Genomic DNA, 16,656 nt, shown 5'->3' with positions numbered 1-16,656 from the left:
TCCCCTTATTTTGTGTTTCTGGCTGTTTTTGTGTCTCGCTGTGGATGCAGCGTTCAGCGGTGACACACTCACTGAAGGACACCTGAGGACTTCCCGTGGAGTTACAGCTCTGGAGCGGACGATGCCTGCAGGCCGCGCTGAGTGCCTTTTACTTAGAGCAGCATGATCCACGTCCACGACTTCAGAGGAAACATGTCTGTGCAAACTGCCAAAACCTGACGAGAGTGAGATTGTTGTCACATACAGGAACTTTTTAAGTGCATTTGAAAATGTGTATTATTATTATTATTATTATTTATGTGCTTGATTTATTTGTTTGTTCATTTCTTAATGAAACACAGTGTCCGATTAAATCCGGTTTATTCTTAAAAATCCATTTCATCTCCTCAGATTACAGTGAAGCATGGACTGTTGTTGTGTTTTTTTTCTTTGTTGTAAAAAGTTTGTTTGCTGCCTTATTTATTGTTATGAATACAACTTTATATGAGATATTTAATTTAAGTGTTAATCATAAGGTATTATAAGTATTATTATAATAATAGTAATAAAGAAACATGTTTTTACTTGGATTTTGTGCTCAATGTTCTCCCGGGTGTTTCATTCATTGTCCACCAGGGGGCGGTGTCTCCTCACTGGAACTGGATATGTATGCATGTTTGTTATTGCATTAACTTCATGGTTCACATTATTAGGGACACCATTTTGTAGCTCTGAGGTGATTTTAATGATTAAATTTGAATTAAATGAGATCGTAAATCCAGGTTTTTACTCGTTGGAGCTGAATCCAGGACGAAGTGACTGAGGCGTGTGTTAAAATGAAAAATACTTTTATTTTTTATGCTTTCAAACTAGTGCAAATACATGCAAACTGAAAACAAGACAACCCTGTAAGCTGGCCACTAACACAGCAAAGCCTCAACGCTTCAGACGTCACATCCAGAGAAATCATTTCACCTGTATTTACTGTTACTGCACAGTCGTGTGGTTCTCGCAGTGTCCAGACTCTGGCGAAGAGGCGAGTCATCCACACCGGTTCCCCCCACATGCATTTTATCCACATTCATTATTCAAGAATACAAAAACCACTCAGTCAAGTCTGAGCTCGTATAAAGATTCTCCTCCGCTCGCTCCTCTTGCCGCTCACCACATAAAACATTCATCCCTGCTCTTTGCGGGAACAACGCTCCGAGGGCGACACTCGTTATGTATGCACTCATTTCTTCACCGGTGAGTCTGAAGCACAGAAACGTACCAGGAAAGAAAATCAAGAATCTGGAAATGAATCAACATTTGTTCCGGTTTAGTTGTGACACTGGAGGAATGACCGGCAGAGACACAGAAAGCTACGCTGGGCAGTGTTAGTGTTTAAATGTATGTGCACACAACCAAAGCTTGTTAGACCGGGCAAAGAAGAGAAGCTTGTGGCAGGAAATGAGTGAGGAAGTTGTAATAACTTCTGAGAATTCAGGTGCGTAACAAACTACACAACTTTCACAGTCGTTACCGATTGTGAAAAGATTTGAAAAAGACTGAAAAAGAGTTGTTTTGAAAGACAAGGGATCAGTGTTTCTTTACCAATCCTGGTCCTCCAGGACCACTGCCCTGCAGGTTTTAGATGTTTCCCTGTTCCCAACACACCTGATAGTCATCTCGTCATTGAGCTCGACAGAAGGCTGACAACAACCCCACTCATTTGAATCAGGTGTGCTGGAGCAGGGAAAACATCTGAAACATGCAGGACAGGGGGGACCCCGAGGACCAGGACTGGGAAACACTGAACTACATGATTTGTCAAACCAACTGAAACCAACTGACTGCATCAAACTCTTGCAAGAGTGTTCGTGTCTACAACAGCGAGAGTTTAAAGGGTAAGTTTTGTCTTCTGACGCCATTTCCTGTGTCCCACCTTCTCTTTTTCATTGGCAGCACACACTACCCGACTGTGTCCACAACCTCAAAACATGAGGTTGGGTCTGTGCCGACTAGCCATGCCTACTGTCCCCCACTTGTGCTAACTGGTGCAGACTCTGTCCAACTGTGAATCATGGGTAAAATTGACAAAATTGGCATGCAAATAATCCAGGGACTGCAATCTTGGAAGTAACATGGTGCAAATGTCTCATCAGTTGCTCCGGGAATCTTGTAAATCCATCAGAATTTGCATTTTTCTTTTCAGATGCTTTATCGGGAAAAAAAAAAACAATCATGTGAAGCAATGTCACGGTGTCAAGCTAGCTAGACCAGGGAAGAAAAGGGAGGGTGCAGCAGGAAATGAGCGAGAAAGTTTTACTTTGTTGTAACTCCTGAAAAAGTGTAGCTAGATCCAAGCTTTTGGCTATTAGCATTTCTAGCTCTAGCATTAGCACCAGGCAAGTAGACACTGGTTGGCAAACAAATGATAGCAATGCCGTGACACAAACAACTAGCTTAGTTAATTGTTGAGATTCATCCCCAGATCCTTTAATGCTAACATTCTGTGATCACAGTCCTTAGCCCCTCCCACCACATGAGCACAAACAAACACTTCATATGCAGTAGATGACCCGGTCGATCTCTCCATCACTGAAAGGCTCCGCCCATATTGACATGTGTTATTGCGTTTATTGTCCAACTCTTCGTCCTTCTTTTAGGATTCTTTGAAGCATAGGCAGTTGAGGCCAAGGCTGGATTAGCCACCCTTGCACTGAAGGGATGTACCCAATAGTCCTCTCTCTCTCTCTCCCTCTCTCCCTCCCTCTGAACTGTCCTGTGATTGGTCAAAGTCTCCTCTTAGTTGCCAGATTACCCCAAGTCCAGCAAAGGTGAAGAGGCCTAGTTCTGTCTCAGGTCACTTGATTTACATTATGCTAAAAGATTATTAAGGAATTACTGATCGGTAATAACAAAAATATCTTGCCTAACCCAAGCTTTCATTGATAGTGCAATCTCAGGTTTTTGCTGAACACCTATGACGTAGAAAACTCTGACGCTCAAACACTTGAACAAACTGACTGATTGGTAGTTGTGAAGTGAGTTGACGACGGGTTTTGTTGTCGGGTCTCTGAGATGCAGCTCTGCTCGTCAGAGGCAGTAACATTTTTCCTCAGAGTCTTTGCATCTGTCAGACGAAAGATTTGCACACAGGCTTTTTTATCCTGAGCAGCGAAACTCCAACAAAAACCACTGGTTCTGAACAATCAAAGCTTCACTGCCATCCAAAGTCCTGGCCGGCCATCTGATAGAAGCGCTGGTTGTGTGGCTTGTAGAAATCCCTCAGTCTCTGCATCACCTCTGAGTTGATGGAGGCGTGCGTCCTGCCTTTCGTCTTCCCCAGACAGTGAGGTTTACTGCTGCCCTCCGGCTTTTTCAAGCAGGGGAACCCCTTGGTTTTGTTGAAGTAGAAGTGCTTGTCCGTGACGATCCTCTGGAGGCCCAGAAAGTCCTGGACTTTGCCAACTTCTCCGGCCGGGTCAGAGATGAGCCTCTCCCCGCTGACCAGGTGGATCTGACTCCTGGGGAACCAGGTCAGCCAGCGCTCCAGGTGCTGAGCATACAGACCGATCCACAGGGGGCTCCAGAGGGAGTCGATCTGACCTGGAGACCAAAAGCATGTTTAGAGTTATTTGTTTGTTATTTAAAACCAATATTCCTATAGTCACTGTTGTATAAAAAGGCTACTTCAGGTTTTTTCAAAGTGTAGTTTTATGAGGTACTGACACGTAGTCAACTCTGACTTCACCACCATTGAAAATTGGATCTCTCACTGAAGACATGACTTCCAGTGGGGACAATAGAACAGATTTTAGCCATTTAACAAAAGGCTCACCCAATATAATCCACATCTGCTAAAGTCTACAACATCTTAAGAATATGTTTGTCTTACCATCTTTTCTAACTAGAAACTGAAGTTTGGATCACTTTGGAAACGGTTCACTCTCCCACACCAAAGTCCATAGAGAAAATCAACGATTTTTTACATCATGGCACACAGGAGTTGTTGATCCACTGATCCACTGATTGTTGATCCATCTTTTAGTAAGTTCAAATGTGTCACTTTGTGATATCTGTGTTTGAAATACTTCATTTGGATTTAGCTCAGTGACAGAAGCTTACCAAACATGGCAGCAGTAGACCAGCAGCGATTGTGAGCTAAAAACGTTGATTGTTTGGTTCAGATGAGTGACCAGTTTACAAAATGTAGTTTCCAGCCAGAATAGGTTTTCTAATGGAGAACTAAAGCAAGAAACACATTATTAAGATGTTTTAGACTAAGTTAATACAGATTGAGTCCTTTCACTTCATCAAAAACCTTGAACCCAAACCCCCGACCCTTCTCCACCTGTGCTGCGGTTCTTGAAGACGAGGCTCTCAAACGGAGGGATGTCGGGCGTCTTGGAGATGATCTGCGTGTAGTCCGATATGGCCCTGGTCACGGGGTCACGGACGACCACGATGAGCTTCACGTCCCGCGACATGGAATGGACCCGCTCTGGCGTTTCCACGGTGACAAAGTATCGCGGCGTCTTCTCCATCACGATCTGGCCTTCCAGGGCTTTGGGCATCATGGTCCTAGGAAAAGAACCGTCCACAGAGCAGAGACATATAGTGTCCTTAGTCCTTTGTTAGCGGACTGCATTGAATGAATTGTCTTGCTGTACGAGGTTAGGGTACCATACGAGGCTCAGAATGATATTTTAATCTTTGTCAGCTCTCATTGAAGGAGGTTGATTAACTACACTGAAGGATCCTGCAGGACCTTAGATAATCAGAGAATTATCTAAGGTCCTTTATCACAAGGTCATCTTGACTCTCTCAAAGATTATTGTACAAGCTCGACAACACACATCATCCCCAACAAGCTGCTCACGAGAATCCGAGGCAACGTCCGACTGTGTTCATGTGTTCATGCCTCACTTCACCTCAGTTCTTCAACTGTCTTCAATAAATACTTCAAACTTAACTTAACTCATCACTCGATACGTTTACATGCAACAGTTCAATCAAGCTAAGGCCGTAGTCTGACTAAGAGATTTAGCAGCTGGAGTTTCACAGATGTCTTCTATTGGATGATAGCAGTTCCCTTACTTTACTTTATATACTTTATATACTTTATACGTGGAAATGTAACTCACATTCAGTGTAAATGTCGATTATAACTAAAACACTATATGTAACAAAGTCAAGATGGCAGATACCTGACATAGGTGTTGTCATTTAATTTATTATGTTTGGGTTTTTATTTTTGTTTTTTTTGAACTTAGCTTAGCATACCTTTGTAAAGGCCTCATGCAGTGACCTGAATTTGAACTAGCTTGTTTTTTTCCCCATTGCTCTTTCATTTAACTTTACTGACACGATCTCTCCTGACTTTAAGGGTCCTGTCTTTCACTCAGACATCTACTCGTTCCTCTCACCTGGTGTTTCCACAACCTTCCTCCTCACCTGCTCTTCATTTAGCTGATTACTCCCTGAGTCTATAAACTGGCGACACTTGAACTCTGCTGCCAGATTCTCTACATGGAGAGCTCTCCACTTTGCCCAGTTATTCTGTTGTTTTGGAGGTCTTACTTAATCTTTCCCATTTTATGATGATTGACTTTGTTTTCTGTTTGTTTCATTGTACTTTTGACCTTGTAAAGCACTTTGGTCAACGGTGGGATATTTTAAACGTGCTCTAGATATAAAACTGATTTGACATAAACGTCGCACTCTCTTTACCTCGGCACCAGAAGCCCAACAGATGGGACTAATTTAGACATAAATGACTCAGATGGCTCTGAAAGACCAGCTGGGGATTGTGGGACGTCTGTCCGCACACCTGCTACACACCTGACTACACACACACACACACACACACACACACACACACACACATGAATCAGCATCTCCACTTGTGTTAAATAAATCATTTTTTCTACATCATAAAGCTGAATGAACACAATTCTCGCCGTTTATCTCAATGTGTGGACAAATCTGCAGCTCTGTCAATATTTAACATCAAGTCAATATTTCTAAAAAGTTTACAGTGACGGAATAAATAATTTAAGGATGTTTTTAAGAGTTTCTTAACAGAATTGGACAGCCGCTGTTCAGCCTCTCATTTACATTCATTGTACTTCTATATAGTAAGAAGACAAATCAATGTCAAATTTTGTTATCATTACTGTTTTGTTTGTTGTTTGGTAATAAAAACAGGAAAAAATTGTTATTTTAGATGAAATTCACCTGCAAGTAGCTTTTTTGAATTGTTAGTGAGACCCAAAGCTGAAGGTAAAAGCTGCAGTAAACTTTCTGTGGGTTGTTTGGTGTAAAATATTTCACCAAAAATAACAAAATGTGACAAAAAAAATCAAGTTTCTATTGTTAAAATAGTTTCAAAACTATATTTGAAAAACACACAGCGATGAGTCACGAGCATCGATTTTGTCCAATAAAGACGAGCGCAAAACAAAACAAGAGTCGATAAAAAAGTTACAGCAATAAATGAGATGTTAATCAAAGACGGAGACGAGAGAGGACACCAGGCTGACGCAGTGAGGACAGGATGCTCAGAGTGTCCTCTGCTATCGGGTTACAGATGCAGCACAGGCAACACAAGCCCCTGTCAATACACACACACACACACACACACACACACACACACACACACACACACACACACACACACAGAAGGTGATTTCATTTGATGGATCTCGAGGCAGCCGCCACCACTTAGCCTAAAAACTTCCCTTTTAACTCCATAACCTGGAGCAGGAGGAGCCACTCAGTCTGTCACACACACACACACACACACACACACACACACACACACACACACACACACACACTCATTATTCACTCATTAGTCGAGCAGTTTCTATCATAGTCTCCCTGTGGGCCACCTCTTACAGTCTCTCACACACACACACACAAATGACATAAAGAGTGGGTGTGGTGGATATTTGTGTGTGTTTGTCTTTAGGACATTTACTGTCATAAACACTGGACCAGTAAGTCCTCACAGAGACCAAAACCTGGTCCTAATGAGGCAGAACCTCGTTTCTGAGGAACTGGTTAAGACTTGAATATTTAGAGGTAAAATACAGAGTTACAGACATTCTATGAGTTCATGTTTTGTGTCAATCGGATGATTTTTGAGAGATTTCGTGTGAGGAGAGGAGAGGAGAGGAGAGGAGAGGAGGGGAGAGGAGAGGGTTCCTAGGTAGATTTTTTCTTTAAGCTTGGGGTTAGACATGAACTGGATTATGAGGATATGCTTTTAATGGTTCGTGCAGAATCAGAGGTGGAAAAAGTATTGAAATATTCTACTTGGTACCACTATTTTAATAAAAATGTCAGTGCAAGTAAAAGTACTTGTGTAAAGTAAATGTACTCAAGTTAAAGTTAAGGGTTTTTTTTACTCTTTACTTTTTCTTGTGTCGCGCACAAAGGACAAGGGGACACAAACCTTTACAAGTGCTGACAAAAACATGGGTCAAAGTTCACAAATGCTTTAACTTTCTCACTCACTCAGGGACGTTAATTAATGTCCTCATCATTCACTCGTCTGTCCTAAAAGTACACAATAAACCTACACAGTTACAGGAACGTGAGTAAATGTCATTCCTTACTTCAGGGTTCAGGGTTAGACTGTTAGCTGTGACGGTTCAAGTCACGGTACGAGTGTCCTCACTGAGAGTGCTCTACAAGACTGTGTGTGTGTGTGTTGTAAATGAAAGGGGAGGGTGCCTGATGAAGGAATGACAGAGTGGACGATGCAAACGTGCCTCCATTAGCAATCTGTCCGTGAATAGCCTCGAGAGCCAAGAGCCTCATGCCATTACCTACGCACAAAGAGCTAATCACTGCGACTAAGAGCGCCATCAAAAGACGAGGAAAAAAAAAAAGCTCCCTTTTATAAATATGTTTCTGTGATGATGAGACGCAAACATTGACAGACACAATAGCTGTTAGCTTCTGTTTTGGTTTATAATATGTCCGTGTCCGTGTACTACTCTGCGTTCCCGTGGTTACGTCAGTACGTTCACTCCAGATTCATCGCACAGTTTGAGATGGAACAAGGTCACTCGGAGAGCACAGACACTTATGAACCAATGAATAAAATATTGTGAATGTAGGTCGTTAAAGGCGCTGGATCCTGGGTTTTTTTGTTTGTTTGTTTTTTTAAACATGGCTAAACGCATGTGTTTTTGGTGAATCTGGTACTTAATATTTCTAAAAAGTCTAACTCCATTACATTACCTAAGTAATTTGATTAAATATAACAGAATTACTGATCAATAACAACAACAAACACCCTGCAGACACAGCCTCAAATATCAATGATGTAACATTTAGGTGGTATTTTATTGTCAAAAAAATAGAAAATACTGCCTTATTATTAGTTTTTTGTGGTTTAAGAATAAGGGTTTTATATGTACTTAAGATAAGGGCCTTGCTTGGCAAAATAAATCCAACGTTTCCTCGCGCCTCTCTCTGGCAGGTGAACAGAAGTGACTGGAGGGAAAATTCCCTCTGGCTGAATTAATTGGTCATTCAAAAAAAACCAACATCCTGATACTCATTCACTCATTTAGCAGCGAGTGTGAGATCAAACACCCACAATGATGAACACATGGATTATCCCGCAGCTTACAATAAGCCTCTGTTTGCCTTTGAGGGGCCTCTGTCGTCCCATCGCCCAATATTTCCTGGCAGCCTCCCTGGTGACTTAGCTCACATCAACCAAACCAAGGCCACTGGTTATTGATCCTATGGGGCGGGGTGAAGGCTAACTAATGACACACAGGAGCAGCAGGGATTATGTTATGAAGTTAAAAAGGTGTTTGTATAAATGTAAAAGTCTGACAGAGTGAGAATGAATGGAAATGTGGCGCTGGGTCTCAGCTGGGACTGAGAGTGGCAGGTGGGGGAGTGCAGGATCCAGGACCCTCTGGAGTCCCATCAGTGCTGTGTGTGTGTGTGTGTGTGTGTGTTTGTGTGTGTTGTTGTTTAAAAAATGTGAAGCAGTTGAAATGTAGAGCAGGAAACATGAGCGCGAGGGGCGGATCAAAGATGGAGAAATCTGGTCTGTTTAATCTTTGATGTTTGATCTGAGTTAAAACCAAACAAACAGCCCAACTCGACATAAACCAAACATTGGTTTAAATCATCTTTGTTTGAAGAAATGGTTGAGCAAATTTAGCTGGGATAGAAAGTTTGTCATTCTAGTCAATTTCAGACTGTAATGTTCATTAAAATGAGGAAAAAAACAGGTCAAAATCAGCCAAAATTAAAGAAATCACAAGCAAAAACGGTTATTTTAAGAATTGATTCCATAGAATTTTCTAACATTTGCACACACACCAATCTGTGATGGTGAATTTTACTACAAACTTCATCATACACACCTTGGTGTTAGCTTGTTACTGGTAATTAAAGCTTAAAGTAAAGTGCAATATCTCTATTAAGACAAAGTTTTCTTAAAATGTGATGATTCTTCTACAACAAAAATAGCTTTTTAAGCAAAAAACAAGAACAAATTCCCCAAAAAAAATATTTTACTTTACTAAGAATCTGCCAAAAGGGCTGAGCAAATTTTGCTTGGATAGAATTCTTAAAAACTAACCCTAAATAAATCTAATCAATTTCAGGAGAAACAGGTCAAAAACTTGACAAAATTGTAAGGAAACATTCTGTCATGTAAGAAATGTTGATTTCAAAGTAGAGTTCTTTACTTTAAGGATTTTTTACTAAATTGTTACTGATAATTCAAGCTTAAAGCAAGCTGTGATATCCCATAAACCATGAGGTCATTCATGGTAAATGGTCCAATCTGAAAATAAGTAGATAAAATGATGTAAGTGATAGAAAACATGAGGAAACAAACTGAATTCTAATGTGAGAAAATGACTCAAAAGTATTTTTTTTCTTACGACAAAGTTACATAGTTGGCAGTTTTCTTAAAATGTGATTATTTTTCAAGAACAAAAGTTGTTTTTTAGGCAAAAAAAACGAACAATTTCCCCCTAAAATTTGATTTTTTTTATCTGCTGTGTTCATTATCCACATTATTCATGAGTCAGATATGAGATTGGGGTGTGTGTCCATGTGCATGCCCGAGTGTCTGTTATTGGGGGGGGGGCGAACTCATCAGCTTTCCCAATATGGGGTAAAATTAAGGAGTCAGTCCATTGTGATTGTGCCCTGTCCACTTCCAGGAGACATCCATCATAGAGGGTCCCCACAAACCTCCCCCACCCCCACAATCCCTCTGCGTTCCTGGCCCCAGGGGAGGCTCTTAATGAGGGCCAGATCACTCCACCCGTCTGGGCCTCGTGGTGACGGGACGACCGACACCTGAACCCCAGAAAACAAAAACTAACGTCGGACCCAAATCAAGCCTGGTCTTTACGGCTTTAATCACTTAAGTGTGCAAACATGGCAAAAAAGAAAAAAATAAGAATATTCCATACCACTGACAATCCCTCCCACAGATGAACTAATCTGAATGATCAGGAAATCCGCCCTTTCATGTCCATGCCACTAATATCCGTCCGCCCAACCTCGGATGTTTTGGCAGCTCTTTCTTTTTGTGATTTGCATGGTAATTATTTTCCCTTTGTACAAACACAAAAAAACTCAAGTAGCACCATGTGCTGAGTCACAGCAGCACAAAGACGCCAATGTGTGGGTATGAACGTGAAAAAAACAGATCCCCTTAATGAGTTCAATATTGCAAATGGAGTTATTTCCACCCTCATCAGGTTTCGTCATTAAAAAAAAACAACTATTTAACTAATTACTAAAACCTTTTTTTGGTCAAAGGTTTTACTAATATTGTCATCATAAAATGATTTCTTTTAATTTTCTGAAATATGGAAACAGAATTTGCAACAAAACACAAGGGTTTGTTTACTGTTAGCTCGTAGCTAGCAGCTGGTGTAATAAACTGTGTTAAATACTTGTTAAAGTTTACAACTACCCTCCAGCAAAGAGTGGATATAAAGCACTGATCTATTTATCCATGGTTTGTTTTATTTTTATCTTCCGTAAGTTTGAGCTCAACCATCAAACTTAATATTTCACATGCTAAAAATACAACAAGTCACGTATGTCACTTTTTCACCCGTAGGGTGCAGCCATCTTTAAAGTGTTTTCTTGTTTGTTTGCTGGTAAAATTTCCTGCATTTTGTGTGACGAGTGTGAGGACACCACAGAAGAAGAAGGACATTTTTAATTATTTTATTTTACTTTGACTGTTGTGATGATCATCTTGTATTAGTTTCAAAATGGGGACATTTACAGTGTTAGACAGTTCAGAAAAAGGGTTAGCATGAGCATAAGTTGCCAAAGCACTGGACTTAAGCAGCTGCTGACCAGTGGTAGCTAAATGCTAAGAATAAAGCTGCTACACTAACTGCTACTGTAAATGCTAGCTTCTTGTTTTTGGCAGGCTGTACACTGTAAACGTGTAATGCTGCCCTCATTCATTTGAGAGAGGAATGTTTACTTTACAGCGCCTTCATTTGTTCATTAAAATATCGACATTTGCCCCGGTGAAGTGATTAGGGCGACGATATATCACCAAGTCAATATTTGAACCCTCCACAGTTCAAAGTTCTTGATAGCTAGCTGTGGTCATGAGGTGTCCTTCACAGGAAAGACAAGAACACGTTGTACATCACTTCAGTAAAATAACAAAACACTTCCCGGTTGTTCTCCGGTTTTATTTTGAATGCGACTTCTTGGAATTGAACAGCGAGTTTTTAACCTGTCAGGTCAAAGCTGTGCCGGTAAATCAGAGTCAGTGATAGTGTTTTCATCGATAGTTCTCGATTGTACCTCAAGAACAGAATCCGAGCGCGGGCCCCACCGTCTGGAGGACAGGACGGTCCCCAGACTGTGACACACACACACACACACACACACACAGGAGCCCGGCTCTGGTGACAGTCCCCAGAGTTGAAGCAAAGGTCGGTGCAGATGTGTGAGGCCGCAGTGACACCGGCTTCACCCTTTCACCTCTGGCTCACCTGCCGCCGCCACGTCTTATCTCTTCACCCACTTCATTGTCACGCCGTCTTTCAGCAGCAACAACCATCAAAATGTGAATTTCCAGCTGAGTAATTTTAATGGATTCCTCCAGAGCTGCAGAGGAGGTGAAGAAAAACCCCAGTGTGTAACGTGACCCCTGTGAGCCTGAGCGAAGGGAATATGCCAATGTAGGATAAAGCTTCTTGGTAATTGTAACCGAAGCTGAGCTGACCAACACTAACCGCTCTAATGTTGGAGTCAAACCAAGGTCAGAGCGAGGAGATAGAGCTATCGATCCCAGACAGCACAGTCAGGAGGAAACTTCCAGTCCATCTCAGTCCAGGCTCATCGCGCCGCCTTTCCAGATCCAATCTCTGCTCCAAACGCCATTAGTGGATCTTTTGTTGGGGGCTCTGATCTCAATCTGCACGGTGACGCTAAATGTTGTTTTACGTTCAGAGAGAGAGAGAGAGAGAGGGAGTGATTGTGAGGACGTCCTCGTTCTCTGTGATCGTCCGTGATGGCGTCGGAGAGCTTCATGGATAATAATGTAATGTTGGCCACACCACACGGGTGAAAACGGAATTCATTTTACCTTTCATTCTGCTTTTAAAGATTCTCCCACTTGCTCATAAATGATATATTGCTCTTTGCTTTTTGACGTTAGTTACACCAACTGTGACAAAATTATAGAAAAAGAAGAAAAATATAGAAAACGCGGAGACTCTCGATGTCCGAAGAGTTCACGTGTTTGCTAACGTCTTCTGTAAAAATCTGTAAACTCCACGGACGCGTTTTTTGTTTGAAATTATAACAATTGTAAACATTTTTACAACTGAATAATACATTTCTTGCATTTTACTACATCCTGCTAGCTTGCTAAATGGTTAGCATCTAGACAAATATCACTGTTCACATCAATAAAAGTCAGTTTAATTATCCAGTTAAAGATTATGCTCATTTTTTAACACTTACTTTTCACTTTCTCACGTACTTAAAACTTTCAGAAGTCAAATCAAACTGAAATATTTCATAGTTAACAGGAACTAGTACAGTTAGCAGATTAGCTCACTGGCATCAGGGCTAACTATAGCTCGCTGGTTGTTATTATTACTTAATTTAATTTACATTTAAATTTTGTGGTGCAACCAAAACAAAGACACACTTCCTTTGTGTGTGTGTGTGTGTGTGTGTGTGTGTGTGTTATGAAGTGGTGCAAACACATCATTAACCCTCTGTGTGAAGTGACCCTCTGTCAGAGGTCAATCGACAGAGCTGACAGCGATGTCAAGTGTCTCGACGCACAGCGAGGCCCATCTGGCCTGAAGGGACGGCCGTGACAATCTGGTGTCACTGTCGCGTCACCTGGTTCCACACACACACACACACACACACACACATGGTGCACGTGGTGTCAGGCTGTGCAGGATTTTTGTGATAAACCTGTGAAACCTCCCGTCTCGGCGTTGGCAGGATGTGGTTCCTCTGTCAGTGTCACATTAAAGGGAGAGCTGAGTGTGGTTGTATGTTTTAAATACAGCTGAGTTTTTAATACAACCCACGCCAGCCGCAGTCGTCAACATGTTTTATCTCACTGGCAAGAAAATCCGCTCGCTCTCCTGCACCAAAGTCCACTGACGGGGGAATCATGCTGAGTTTGTGTCACTGATGTGAACGTGAACAAAGGATTTGAAACCCTTGAGTCACAAGGTGACGCATGTGGACTGACTAACAGCAGATCAGGGTCAGGTGTGCTGTGATGTAAAATCACTGGTTTTCTCAGTGGGCTTTGGTGCGAGGAGAGTGAGCGAGCGAGTGGCACAAACGTTTGTTTTCTACTCTGAAAAGAGGAAAAAGAAAGTAAATACTTAAGCAGGTGTATTTTGTATTAGTTGAGACTTTTTTTTAAGTTGCTAAAACTCTGTCTCTTTAGGACCAGGATCAGCAGTAATAAAGTCAACGTTTTTTGTAAGCGATTGAATGTTGGGACCGTCAGAAACAGAAATCCACATCTGCTGCCTTATTTCAATGAGTTCATATTTTTTCAGAATAAAAGCTCTGAACTGAATTTGTTAAATCCAGATACTGATGCTGACCACTGCTCATAAACACTGACCTTGTCATGGAGACCAAAAACCTGGTCCTGATGAGGCAGAAGCTCATTCTCACTCTGAGGTGTGTGTGTGTGTGCGTGTGTGTGTGTGTGTGTGAGTGCGTTCTAAGTTTTCACAGAAACAAACTGAGTCACATCACAACAGTAACATCTGGCTGCAACCAACCCAGAGATGATTACTCTGCTTCTCTATGAGAGAAGCAGTAATCCCACACACACACACACTCTCTATTGTACACACACACACACACACACACTCTCTATTGTACACACACACACACACACACACACATGCACAGATTGGCACAGCCAGATGGCACAGTCTCTCTTTGACTGTCACCTAAACCTCAGCTGAATTGCTGTGGATATGTTTGGGTATGTAAACACGACTCTTCTGTCACTGTCACTTAAATATAATATTTATATTTATAATATTATATTTATATTTATATTTATAAATCACACAGAAATTTCAACCAAACATTATTTAAATGATAAATTGTGACTCAAGTGTTTCTTCCTCTTTGGACAGTAACATTTTAGTTACATTACATTACATCACATTATCCAAAGCCACTTACAATAAGTGCATTTAAACATTTGGGTACAAATAAGAGCTTCAAGTAAACCAAACTGTGAAGTGCGAGTCATTTTTGTAAAATAAAAGTGAGAATATTTGCAGATTTCCTCTTAATTCAACATAAATATCTTACATATTTAATATAAATGATGATTTTGAACACTCAGAGGCCGCGTGCGTAACTTTGAGTGCGTACCTGTACCAGTCCAGTCCTCGCGCGTAATGCCGGTCAAAGAAGTGCGGCTCCGAGCCCAGCGCGCGGATGTCCGGGTGAAGCCGCAGGAACTCCAGCAGAGCCCGGGTGCCTCCCTTCTTAACCCCGATGATCAGCGCCTGGGGCAGCCGCCGCGTGGCTGTCCATTCTTTCCCGGAGCTGTTCGCCTCCAGCGCGGCGTGACCCTCGCCACTGGCACCCGGGGAACCCTCGCGGGCAGAGCCGGTTCCGTTCCTCTCGTGGGGCCATCCCGAGCCCGACGCGGCAAAGTCACGCGTGGGCGCCCTGAGCTCGGAGTTGTCCGCCAGTTCTGACTCGCAGCATCCGGTGAGGAGGTAGACCAGGGAGAAGCAGAGGATGCTCAGAGAGGAGGCGATGGTGAGGCGGTGGAAGAGCCGCCGCAGGTCCGCGCTCGGGTGGAGATGGTGGTGGTGAAGGTGGTGGTGAAAGGCTGCCATCCCTCAGAGAGCCACGCGACATGAGCTGCCATTCTACCACAAGTTCAGCTCACATCCTGACTGATCCTCGCTGATCTTCTGCGTGTGTCCTCCTCCTCCTCCTCCTCCACCTCCTCCACCTTCACGCTGCGCGCTCAGAGCGCATCAGTCCGGCCAATCACACAACCGCAGATAAATCACCGCAACTAGTTTCTGCGTGACATCCAGGACGTGCGTCCACTTACTCTCCCACCCTGACGACGTGGGGACAAGAATGAATCTCTAATGTCCGTCTGTCTCTCTTTGTGCTTCACCGGATTACTCTGCACATTCTCCCCCATCCTGGACCTCTCTCTCTCTCTCTTTCTCCCTCTCTCCCTCTCTCCCTCTTTCTCTCTCTTTCTCCCTGTCTCTCGCTCTCTCTCTCCCTCTCTCTGATTGGAGGGTCATGGCCTGAGGCGCCTTTAATTCCACTTTTATTTACTGGGGAAACTGGTTCCAGTGCACAGACAATGTGCCATGAACCTCATAATAGATGACTCATATGGTGACACACACACACACACACACACACACTCAGTGACCACTTTATTAGGTACAAAGGACACACCTTTAAAGAGTCAGGAGTGGCCCCTGGTGTGGTCATCTGCTGCGTCAAGGTCCAGAGAAGATCTTCTTCTTCATACTTTCAAAGTTTCAAAGTTTAGTTTTATTTGAGTCCATGTGAGACGGGGACATCAGGGCACGGTATGGTTTGGAAAAGTAAAGCTCTCGGTCAGGCTTGCGTTTCAACTGAGAACGGTACCATGACTTGGTCGGTGGGGTGTGACGTCGTAGCGTGGCGTCGTAGCGTGGCGTCGTAGCATGACGTCAGTTTTTGTCTGTTTCTCTCAACAAGACGTCAAATTCTGTATGAGAACAGACGGCAGACGTTGAAGGAACAACAGTCATAAAGGAGCCACGCTTATTTGTCGTCCAATCAGCTGACTGTCGTGAGTCCAACTCCGCCCATACCTTACTGGACCATTACTCTGGTACCCGAAGGGAAGGGTCCAGAACATTGGAACGGTTGTGGCCAGTCAACAGAAACGCAGTAACACAGTCACAGTGAACTGAACCGAACTGTTCCACTCCATTAAAAAGTCGCTGTCGCACAGTTTAACAGACAAATGTTCTTTACGTTGATAAACCAGAAGAATTGGTGCTGTTTGTACCTGGTTGATGAGACTCAGCTGACTCTCGCCTCTAAGACCAAGCACATAATTGGCTTAGTGGTGGGCGGAGTTTTAGCCAAAAGTCAAAACCTCGACCTGACCTC

At 42.7% G+C, this 16,656-nt stretch overlaps 1 protein-coding gene across 1 annotated transcript; it reads right to left on the bottom strand.

Moving 5' to 3' along the window:
• Positions 1-810: 810 nt before the first annotated feature.
• hs3st3l (heparan sulfate (glucosamine) 3-O-sulfotransferase 3-like) lies at positions 811-15,696 on the bottom strand. Its single transcript, XM_044014084.1, has 3 exons — positions 14,884-15,696; positions 4,319-4,548; positions 811-3,573 (listed from the first exon to the last, which is right to left on the bottom strand). The coding sequence occupies exons 1-3, from the start codon at positions 15,357-15,359 to the stop codon at positions 3,185-3,187; spliced, it is 1,095 nt and encodes a 364-aa protein (XP_043870019.1). The 5' UTR covers positions 15,360-15,696; the 3' UTR covers positions 811-3,184.
• Positions 15,697-16,656: the final 960 nt, after the last annotated feature.

Source organism: Solea senegalensis, linkage group LG18 (assembly GCF_019176455.1).
Source record: "Solea senegalensis isolate Sse05_10M linkage group LG18, IFAPA_SoseM_1, whole genome shotgun sequence".
NCBI classification, from domain to species: Eukaryota; Metazoa; Chordata; class Actinopteri; order Pleuronectiformes; family Soleidae; genus Solea; species Solea senegalensis.
The sequence above is the reverse complement of the archived record's forward strand: the minus strand, read 5'-3'. Positions and strand labels throughout refer to the sequence as shown.

Excerpts from the sequence above, each read along its gene's own strand:
- hs3st3l (XM_044014084.1), bottom strand. The coding sequence starts at position 15,359 with ATGGCAGCCTTTCACCACCACCTTCACCACCACCATCTCCACCCGAGC. Across the intron at positions 4,549-14,883 it reads CGAGGACTGGACTGGTACAG|GACCATGATGCCCAAAGCCC; the intron begins GTACGCACTCAA and ends TTCTTTTCCTAG. Across the intron at positions 3,574-4,318 it reads CTTCAAGAACCGCAGCACAG|GTCAGATCGACTCCCTCTGG; the intron begins GTGGAGAAGGGT and ends TTTGGTCTCCAG.